The sequence below is a fragment of the Pagrus pagrus genome (assembly GCF_965226575.1).
Source record: "Pagrus pagrus genome assembly, contig: HAP1_SCAFFOLD_44, whole genome shotgun sequence".
Classification (NCBI taxonomy): domain Eukaryota; kingdom Metazoa; phylum Chordata; class Actinopteri; order Spariformes; family Sparidae; genus Pagrus; species Pagrus pagrus.
The window spans coordinates 85,432-97,430 of NW_028175419.1; the positions used below are offsets into that span (position 1 = coordinate 85,432).

The 11,999-nt window shown below is 44.9% G+C and overlaps 1 protein-coding gene across 1 annotated transcript; it reads right to left on the bottom strand.

Moving 5' to 3' along the window:
- Window positions 1-373: 373 nt before the first annotated feature.
- LOC311253777 (uncharacterized protein) lies at window positions 374-9,443 on the bottom strand (the record flags this gene model as incomplete). The annotated part of the gene is made up of 3 exons (XM_084384252.1): window positions 374-565; window positions 3,177-3,629; window positions 9,375-9,443. The coding sequence occupies 3 exons, from the start codon at window positions 9,441-9,443 to the stop codon at window positions 374-376; spliced, it is 714 nt and encodes a 237-aa protein (XP_084240378.1).
- Window positions 9,444-11,999: the final 2,556 nt, after the last annotated feature.

Consider the following 11,999-nt stretch of genomic DNA (forward strand, 5'->3'; position numbering starts at 1 on the left):
AAAGGAAATAAACAACAGAAATAATAGCGAAGGCTTTGACCATCTGGAAGCCCCCGGCAAAGGCACGGACCGCCGGCGGCGAAGGCTCGGACCCTCTGAAGCCGGAGGCGAAGGTGGCTAGAACCCTCTGGAAGCCGGCAGCGAAAGGCGGCTGGAGGTCGGCAGCCAAGGCTCAGACTCTCTGGGAGCCGGCGGTGAAGGCAGCTGGAACCCACTGGAGGCCGACGGCGAAGGCTTGGACCCTCTGGAAGCCGGCGGTGAAGGGGGCTGGAACCCAATGGAAGCTGGCAGCAAGGGCGGCTGGAACCCACTGGAAGCTGGCGGCAAGGGCGGCTAGAACCCTCTGGAAGCCGGCGGCCAATGATCGGACTCTCTAGGAGCCGGCGGTGAAGGCAGCTGGAACCCACTGGAGGCCGACGGCGAAGGCTTGGACCCTCTGGAAGCCGGCGGCGAGGGCGGCTAGAAACCTCTGGAAGCCAGCGGCCAAGGCTAGAACTCTCTGGAACCCACTGGAGGCCGGCGGCCAAGACACGGACCCTCTGGAAGCCGGCGACGAAAGTACGACCTGCAGCGTGAAATACACAGACCACAGAACGAGTACCCAGTACAAATGCCGCATACACAGACCACAGTACGTACACCGAATACACAGAATAGAGTACACAGACCACAGTACATAGTATACAGCATACACACAGACCACAGTAAAAATCCACGGTATACAAAACAGTCCACGGTATACGTATCAATCCGAAGTGCACATACACGGTATACACAACAGCCCACAGAATACATACAGTCCACAGTATAAATCCACAATATACATAACAGTCCACGGTATACACAAGAGTCCACAGTGCACAGACACGGTACACATAACCGTGCACACAACAGTCCACAGTATGAATACAAGGTATATACATAACAGTCCACAATATGAATCCACAGTACACATAATAGTCCACAGTATGAATACAAAGTATACACAACAGTCCACATACACAAAAGTGCACAGTATGAATACAAAGTATACATAACAGTCCACGGTATAACTCCACAATATACATAACAGTCCACAGTATGAATACAAGGTATATACATAACAGTCCACGGTATAAATCCACATACAGGGTATACATAACAGTCCACATACAATATACATAACAGTCCACACAGTCCACATAATAGTCCACAGTATGAATACAAAGTATACACAACAGTGCACATAACAGTCCACGGTATGAATACAAGGTATATACATAACAGTCCACAATATGAATCCACGGTACACACAGTCCACATAATAGTCCACAGTATGAATACAAGGTATATACATAACAGTCCACGGTATAAATCCACATTATACATAATAGTCCACAGTATGAATACAAAGTATACACAACAGTGCACATACATGGCATACATAAGAGTGCATACAACAGTCCACAGTATGAATACAAAGTATACACAACAGTCCACAGTGCACATACATGGCATACATAACAGTGCACGGTATAAATCCACAATAGTCCACATAACAGTCCACAGTATACATAATAGTCCACACACAGTCTACATAATAGTCCACAGTGCACATACATGGCATACATAACAGTGCATACAACAGTCCACAGTATGAATACAAAGTATACACAACAGTCCACAGTGCGCATACATAACAGTCTACACAACAGTCCACGGTATAAATCCACAATATACACAATAGTCCACAGTGCACACAATAGTCCACACAACAGTCCACAGTGCACACACATGGCATACATAACAGTCCACATAATAGTTCACAGTAGGAATACAAAGTATACACAACAGTCCACAGTGCACATACATGGCATACATAACAGTGCACGGTATAAATCCACAATAGTCCACATAATAGTCCACAGTATACACACCAGTCCACAGTCCACATAACAGTCCACAGTGCACACACATGGCATACATAAGTCCACATAATAGTTCACAGTAGGAATACAAAGTATACACAACAGTCCACATAATAGTTCACAGTATGAATATAAAGTATACACAACAGTCCACAGTGCGCATACATAACAGTGCACGGTATAAATCCACAATATACACAACAGTCCACATAATAGTCCACAGTATACACAACAGTCCACACACAGTCCACAGTCCACATAATAGTCCACACACAGTGCACACAATAGTCCACAGTGCACACAACAGTCCACAGTGCACACACATGGCATACATAACAGTCCACATAATAGTTCACAGTATGAATACAAAGTATACACAACAGTCCACAGTGCACATACATGGCATACATAACAGTGCACACAACAGTCTACATAACAGTCCACGGTATAAATCCACAATATACACAACAGTCCATATAATAGTCCACAGTATACACAACAGTCCACACACAGTCCACATAATAGTCCACACACAGTCTACATAATAGTCCACAGTGCACACACGGCATACATAACAGTCCACATAATAGTTCACAGTAGGAATACAAAGTATACACAACAGTCCACATAATAGTTCACAGTATTAATACAAGGTATATACATAACAGTCCACGGTATAAATCCACATACACGGTATACATAATAGTCCACAGTATGAATACAAAGTATACATAACAGTGCACACAGCAGTCCACGGTATACATCCACAATATACATAACAGTCCACACACAGTCCACATAATAGTCCAGTGCACACAACAGTCCACATAATAGTTCACATTATGAATACAAGGTATATACATAACAATCCACGGTATAAATCCACATACACGGTATACACAACAGTCCACAGTATGAATACAAAGTATACACAACAGTCCACAGTGCACATACATGGCATACATAACAGTGCACACAACAGTCCACAGTGCACACAACAGTCCACAGTGCACAGAACAGTCCACAGTGCACACAACAGTCCACAGTGCACACAACAGTCCACAGTGCACACAACAGTCCACAGTGCACACACATAAGTCCACAGTGCACACACATAAGTCCACAGTGCACACACATAAGTCCACATAATAGTTCACAGTATACATATAGTCTACATAAATTGTATACAGAACAGTCAAGTCCACATACAGTCTACAGACCACAATAGACATAGCACAGTCTACATACCACCGACCATAGTATACATACCACAGTACGAGGATCTTCTGGAAGCCTGCGGTGAAGGCGGCTGGAACCCCTCTGGAAGCCAGCGGCAAAGCAAACAGGAACCCTCTGGAAGCCGGCGGCAAAGCCAGCAGGAACCCTCTGGAAGCCAGTGGCGAAGCCACAGACCCTCTGGAAGCCGGCAGCAAAGCTGGCTGGAACCCATTGTAGGCCAGCAGCGAAGGCTTGGACCCTCTGGAACCCGGCTGGAACCCACTGGGGGCCGACGGTGAGGGCTTGGACCATCCGGAAGCCAGCGGTGAAAGCAGGGACCATCTGGAAGCTGGCAGTGGAGGCTCGGACCCTCTGGAAGCCGGCTGGAACCCACTGGGGGCCGACGGTGAGGGCTTGGACCATCCCGAAGCCGGCGGTGAAAGCAGGGACCATCTGGAAGCCGGTAGGAACTTGATGGAGGCCAGTGGCGAAGGCTCGAAAACTCTGGAGTACACAGACCAAAGTATGAGTACACAGCATGCAGACCACAGCAGGAAATACATAGAACGAATGCTGAGTACACAGTGCAAATACACAGTACCAAGTACACAAACCCTCTGGAAGCCAGCGGCGAAACTGGCAGGAACCCACTGGAGGCCAGCGGCGAAAGCTCGGAACCTCTGGAATACACAGTACGAGTACACAGCATACACACAGACCACAGTACGAATACACAGTATGAGTATACAGCATACATACAGACTGCAGTATCAATACACAGTACGAGTACATAGCATACATGCAGTCCACATACCACAGTAAAAAAGGATTGAATCCTCTGGAAGCCAGCGGCGAAACTGGCAGGAACCCACTGGAGGCCAGCTGGGAAGGCTCGGAACCTCTGGAAAACACAGTACGAGTACACAGCATACACACAGACCACAGTACGAATACACAGTATGAGTATACAGCATACATACAGACTGCAGTATCAATACACAGTACGAGTACATAGCATACATGCAGTCCACATACCACAGTAAAAAAGGATTGAATCCTCTGGAAGCCAGCGGCGAAACTGGCAGGAACCCACTGGAGGCCAGCTGGGAAGGCTCGGAACCTCTGGAAAACACAGTACGAGTACACAGCATTCACGCAGACTACAGTACAAGTACACAGACCACAAAACTAGTACACAGATCACAGAACAACTACACAGTACGAATACAGAGTAGACAGGCAGACCCCAGTACCAACAAAGAATACACAGTACGAGTACATAGACCACAGTACATGCAGTCCACATACCACAGAACATAGTATACATACCACATAAAAAGGATTGAATACTTTGGAAGCCGGCAGCAAAGGCGTGGACCCTCTGGAAACCGGCAGGAACCCACTGGAGGCCAGCGGCGAAGGCTCGGAACCTTTGGAATACACAGTATGAGTACACAGCATACATACAGACCACAGTACGAATACACATCATACATACAGACCACAGTACAAGTACACAGCATACACACAGACCACAGAACAAGTAAACAGCACAAAATACAAATTATTATTATTATTATTATTACATAAGTTTATGATGAAACCTAAATGCAGTTTAATTCATGGTTCTGCCATCAGACTTTATTGAAATGTTTAAGTTAAAATAGTGGTGAGAGATTACTTCCTGTCGGACTAATGTAAGACGTGAGCCGGAAGTTGTGAGTGAGAATTGAGGAAGAGAAAAAGAGACGAGAGAAACTACTGGCTAATCAGGCACACACGTTAATTATTCTGTATATTTGTGTACGTTTTGTATGGTAAATAATTTCTGAGAGTGATGTATGTGAATTGTGTTTGTTGCAGTTTTCACAGTGCTCCGTAACTTTCAAAGAGAGAAAATAAATTGATTGTGGACATCAGTAAGAGGCGTGATTCCTTTAACCAGAGTAGATACAGTGAAAATGTGTCCTAATCCATCACAAGGCTTCAGAGTTTCTCATCCGACTACGGCTAAGACGAGTGGCAGTGCTTACATCCTGCAGCAAGCTACAGGCTGCAGCAAGCTACAGGCTGCAGCAAGCTACAGGCAGTGGTGCTACACATCCTGCAGCAAGCTACAGGTTTCGGTGGGCAGCAGTGCTTCTCATCCTGCAGCAAGCTACAGGTTTTGGCGGGCGGTGGTGTTTCTCATCCTGCAGCGAGCTACAGGCATCGTTGCTACACATCCAGCAGCAGCTGCAGGTTTCAGCGGACACGCCGTGGAGCAGTTTCGGGCTACAACGTGAGTCCTCAGGTCAGACTGCAATTATTATGCCTCAGGAAATCGATGGATAGAACATAAACTACCGTTTAATCTCGACAAACAGGAGTAAAGGGATCCTGAACATCAAAAAAAAAAAAAAAGGAAAAAAAGGGGTCTATTGAATGCTTTAAAAATAACTGCTATTGTTTTGCCGAAAAGACTGCTCAATATTACTTGATTTCATCAAGTTGGGAAAGTTAATTTCAGGTACTAACTACATATTAAGGTGTCACTTTTGAGTGAAAGTTCAAAATGTCTCAAAATGGTGATAGTCAGTCTAATGTCATGTCACAAGGGCAAGATACAGGAGAGTTAGATGAGGAAAAAAAGAAAATCCTCTCGTGAAAGACGATTAACACCTAAAATGCAAGAACTGAAAGAGTAACAGTTAATTCAAAATAGGAAATTTAAAGTAACATATGAGAAATGGAAAAATATAAAGGAGGTATTAAGCTGGTTTAGATCCTACCTATCTAACAGAACTCAGTTTGTACATGTTAACGATGAATCCTCTTTGTACACCAAAGTGAGCTATGGCGTTCCACAAGGATCAGTACTTGGTCCAATTCTATTCATTTTATATCTGCTTCCTCTTGGTAGCGTTATTAAAAAATATGACATTAATTTTCATTGTTATGCGGACGATGTTCAGTTATACTTATCCTTTAAACCTAACGCAACCAACAAAATTTCTAAACTTCAAGCTTGTCTGCAGGATATTAAAATATGGATGACTCGTAACTTTCTGCTGCTCAACTCAGATAAGACTGAAGTTATTGTACTGGGTCCTAAACATCTTAGAAAACATCTAGTCAATGATACTGTTATTTTAAATGACATCTCTTTAACTTCAGCCCTCACGGTCAGAAATCTTGGTGTTACTTTTGATCAGAATTTATCATTTGACTCTCACATTAAAGAAATCTCAAGAACTGCCTTTTTTCATCTGCGTAACATTTCCAAAATCAGATCCCTTCCATCTCTAAAGGATGCTGAAAAATTAATTCATGCATTTGTGACTTCACGACTTGACTACTGTAACTCTTTACTGTCGGGTTGTCCGAGTAAGTCACTAAGGACACTCCAATTAGTTCAAAAACACTGCTGCCCGTGTCCTGACTGGGACGAGAAAAAGAGACCATATCTCTCCTGTCTTGGCTTCTCTACACTGGCTCCCAGTAACTGCTAGAATAGATTTTAAAGTTGTCCTCCTAACATATAAAGCACTACATGGTCAGGCACCCTCATATCTTTAGGACCTTATAGTTCCCTACCACCCAAATAAGACTCTGCGATCCCAAAATGCAGGCTTGCTGGCTGTGCCTAGAGTATTAAAAAGTAGTATGGGAGGCAGGGCTTTTTGCTATCGGGGCCCAACTTCTCTGGAATCAACTCCCAATTCAAATTCGTGGGACAGATACTCTCTCTATTTTCAAAAATCGACTTAAAACATTCCTTTTTAAAAGAGCATATAATTAGGGATCCGAGTATGGTATCTTATCTTTTTATTTTTTCCTCAAATTGATTTGTTTTTAACTTGGCCTAATTTTATTTGTATGATTGTTTTTTTGTTTTATCACTGCTATTGTTTTGTTGTCACTGTGTATTTTTACTGCCTGACTGTTGATTAATACTGTTTTTAATTGTTTGATGATTTGTTTAAAGCACCTTGAGATGCATTTCATGTATGAAAGGCGGTATATAAATAAAATTATTATTATTACTCGTACAAGGTTGAAGCAAGAGTGCTCTGAGGGCGCCATGTGTGATATGTTGGATAGAGCTGAGAAGCTTGGTTCCCAATTAAAGGAGCTGTACGATACCATCCGACTCCAAACTACACCAAGTCAAGAAATTTGGAGGAAAGTTGATGCATGCTCAGCTGTGACAGCAGACTTACCGCAATTAATGAGTACGCCTCACTGGAGGAGGAGATGAGTTTGATGCTCAGGCAGAAAGATCAAGGTTACGCATGCTACTTGATAACGACTATGCTAGGTCCATATATGGATCCGCAGCCTCCAGAGTTACTGCACGCAGCTGCCACCATTCTGACCATCTCTCAGAGTCACCTAGCATTTCGGCTAAGAGGGCAGAAACAGCTGCTCAGTTGGCTGCAAAGAGAGCTGAAATTGATATGGAAGCTGCCATTGAAGCAGGTGAAAAAAGTGAAAATCAGAGAGACATTGATGTTATTCAAGCAAACTAAATGTTTACACTGAAGAAGAGACAAAAGGAAAGGATGGATCATGCAGTCCTGTATGCAGCAAAGTTAATGATACGAACCCACTCACTCACTCCATCCCAGGCCAAGAACAGCAAGCTGTAAAAAAAAATGAGACATCCCTAGTCCAGGCATTACAAGAGTCATTAGCTCTCACTCGCCTTCCAACCCCAGAACCTACCGTATTCTCAGGTGATCCTTTGAAGTTCACAGAATGGAGTACAAGCTTTAAAGCTCTTATAGAAAGACGATGCTCTAATCCTGCAGATAGGCTGTTCTACCTGCAAAAGTACATAGCAGGGGAAGCTAAATCTTTTCTTGAGGGCAGCTTCTACAGAAAAGACGAAGAAGCCTATCAACAAGCATGGAATAGGTCGAACGCCAGATATGGCCATTCCTTTGCAGTGCAACGGGCTTTCAGAGAGAAGCCAAGGATCGGTGGAAAAAGAGTGTCAAGCTGAGAGAATTCTGTGATTTTCTCCAAACATGTAGTAATGCCATGTCCCATGAAGAGTTTACAGGTTCTGAACGACTGCGAGGAGAACCAGAAAGTGCTGGTCAAGCTTCCTGAATGGGTGACATCCAGGTGGAATTGCGTCACAGAGCAGCTGGATCAAGGCCGTGACTATCCAAGCTTTCATGAGTTTGCTTCATTTGTCGCTAAAGAGGCACATATTGCATGTAATCCAGTGTCATCCTTACATGCTTAAAGGCACTCTGCAGAGACACCAGCAAGAGAGATGAAGCGCTCAAAAGCGAATACGTTTGAAACAAATGTGAAGGCCCCAGTTTCATCGAGCTCCACATCCAAACCAGACCTTAATGAAATCCGGTTGAAAGATGCTGGAAAATCAAAGCAATGGAGCACACCGCTACAAAACTCAAACATAAGCAAGTGTATTTGCTGTGGAGAAAACCACTCCATACATAGATGCAAAAAGCTAACAAATGTCTGCAGGAAAAGAAAAAAAATTATACATGAAAATAAACTGTTTTGTGTGTCTGAGAAAAGGTCACAATTCTAAAGACTGTAGAAACAGAGCCATGTGTGGAACAGGCCCGGACTGGCCATAGGGAGAACCGGGAGTATTCCCGAAGCGCCGGCCTATGATTGGCCTGCTGGCCTGCATCTCTCTCTCTGGTACCTGCTGCGGTGTGTGTGTGTAGCGAGTGGACCGGGAGAGGAGATGAGGCTTCGTCGATGATGGACCCTAACCCGGGTAAAAAAAAGAGGAAAGGCGGTGCCGAGAGGGAGAGAGAGAAGAAAAAGAAAGGCGCTGGAGGATGACGCGGCCAAATGCCTAAAATTGACTAATTTATCCCCCCCCCCCCAAAGCTAAGTTATCTAAAAAAAACACTGGTTCTTGTCAAAAGCTACAGGCAGCAATGGAACCAGTAAAGCTGAAGCTCTCCACCATGATGGGGAAAGATTCAATTGTGCAGAGTCAAAGAGTATGTGATCTCAAAGTCAGAGGTCTCTCCTCAAACATTTCCATCAACTTATCTCCAGCCTACACGAGAGACTTCATTCCTCTTGACCGCGCACATATCCCCACTTGTCAAACAGCCAACAAATGGAAACACCTGGTCAACATAGCCCAAGAGATACCCCCATTAAAGGACTGTGGTGTCGGATTATTGATTGGCTATGACTGCTCCAGAGCGCCAATTCCAAGGAAGGTCATCCCTGGGTGTGACTGAGCCCTACGCTATTAAAACTGACCTTGGTTGGAGCATTGTGGGAAGCGCACCACAGCGTGCGACTGCTAAAGAGGTGACTGGTCTTTGTCATCGAGTATCTGTCAGAGAGCTACCACCTATAACACCATCTTCTGAGTATTTGCTTCCTGCAGATTTTAAAAGGGAAGAATCAAGCAAAACAAGCATGGTCACCTTGAGATGCCTCTTACCTTTAAGGTACGTCCTCACCTCCCAGACAATAAGAAGCTGGCTTTGGCTCGGCTGAAGCACCTCAAAAGGAAGCTGGACAGGGATCCCAAGTTTCAAAAACGACTATGTGAGGTTTACGGAAGGCGTTTAAGGATGAGGATGCAGAGAAAGTAGACACCCAACCAGAGCCTGGGAAAATCTGGTATATCCCACATCAAGGGGTTTACCACCCCAGGAAACCAGACAAGTTTCGGGTTGTTTTCGACTGCTCTGCAAAGTACAAAGGCACCTCATCAAATGATTATCTGCTAACAGGACCCGATCTTACAAACGGTCTCACAGCTGTACTGTGCCGTTTCCGTAAACATCCCATTGCAGTCATGTGTGATGTGGAAAAAATGTTCCACAGGTTTCATGTCAGCAAAGAAGATAGACTATTTGCGGTTTCTCTGGTGGGAAAACGGGGATACAAACTCAGAACCCACAGAATACCGCATGAAGGTGCACCTGTTTGGAGTATCATCTTCCCCTGGATGCGCCAATTATGGCATGAAACACCTCGCTAGTCAAAATGAGAAAGAGTGCCCCTTGCAGCTAGCTTCATCAGGAAGCATTTCTACGTCGATGATGGCCTCATAAGCGTGAAATCGGTTGGTGAGGCAATTGAGTTAGTGAAGGAAGCCCAAGTTGTGTGTGCTAAAGGACAGTTGCACCTTCACAATTCCTTTCAAATAGCCGAGAGGTACTAGATTCCATTGACATTGCAGAACGCGCTGTGGAGATAAAAAATGTTTATCTCAACCATGATGACTTACCAGTGCAAAGAGTGCTAGGTGTAAGATGGAACATTGAAAGCGACCGCTTCTCCTTTAAGGTGATACTTGATGAGAAATCAGCGACATGACAAGGGATTCTTTCAATCGTGGCCTCTTTATACAACCCTTTGGGGTTTCTAGCTCCATTTATCCTTGAAGAAAAAAAAGAGTACTGCAGGAGATGTGTCAGAGAGGTATGGGGTGGGACGATTCACTACTGGATGAAGGATTTGGAAAACCTTGAGAAGATCAAGATTCCAAGATGCTTCATACCTGATAGCTTTGGTGAGGTCCAGAGAGTTGAACTGCATCATTTTTCTGATGCGAGCAGTCAAGGATATAGCCAGTGCTCTTACATCAGGTTGTTGAGCAAAGAGAAAGTGCACTGCTCCTTGGTCATGGGCAAAGCGAGAGTCGCGCCAACCAAAATAGTCACAATACCAAGGTTGGAGCTAACTGCCGCAGTAACCTCAGCAGCCGTAAGCAACATGTTAAGGGAGGAGCTGGAGCTCACGATCGATGAGGAATATTATTGGACAGATTCTCAAGTGGTTCTTGGCTACATCAATGAAGCACAAAGGTTTCATGCTTTTGTTGCGAACCGTGTCCAGAGAATTCGAGAAACCACTAACAAGACAGTGGCACTACGTCGACACAGGAGAGAATCCGGCTGACGATCCCTCCAGAGGCCTCAAGGTGGCCGACCTCATCAACTCAAATTGGCTCTCTGGTCCTAAGATTTTATGGGAGAGAGATAGCCACAAACCAGGTCACATCAGAGCTGTTGGTGGGAGATCCGGAGGTGAGGATTACACAGGTGCTGAAAACTGAGGCTATAAGGCAGTTTGACATCCAAGGACACCTGTCAAGGTTCTCAAGATGGACCACAGCGCTCAATGTCATTGCTTGTATCTAGCGGTTGGCTAAGAGAATCAAGACCACGGAACCTTTAAAAAGGTGAAAGAGAGAAGGCAAGCCGCACTGACTCATTAAGCTTGCGCAACAAGATGCCTTCCAAGAGGAGTTGGACATGCTCAGTGAGAAATCAGGAAAGCTGCCTTGCAACCACCAACTCAGCTTGACCCGTTTCTCCAAGATGGTATAATGAGAGTGGGAGGAAGACTGAGAAAGGCATCTGCGCCTTTTGAGTTGAGACACCCAGTAATCCTTCCTAAAGATGGCGCTGTCACAAACCTCATCATTGCACATCATCATGATAAAATACAACACCAAGGCAGAGGACAAACTCTCAATGGACTAAGAGCCAACGGTTACTGGATAGTGCGTGGAAGTATAGCTGTAGCCTAATACATCAGGCAGTGTGTATGGTGCAGGAGGGTGCTTGCACCGCCAGAGGAACAACGGATGGTGGACTTACCGAGTGACCGTGTTGATCCTACACCACCGTTCACTTACTGTGGCATGGACTGCTTCGGTCCCTTCCATACCAAGCAAGGTCGTAAGGAACAAAAACGGTACGGCCTCCTCTTCACATGTCTTTGTTCCAGAGCAGTGCATATAGAAATGTTGGAGGATATGACGACCGATACGTTCATCAATGCCTTCCGATGCTTTGTCGCTATCCATGGAACTGTTAGACACATTAGATCGGACCAGGGCACTAATTTCGTGGGAGCAAGAAA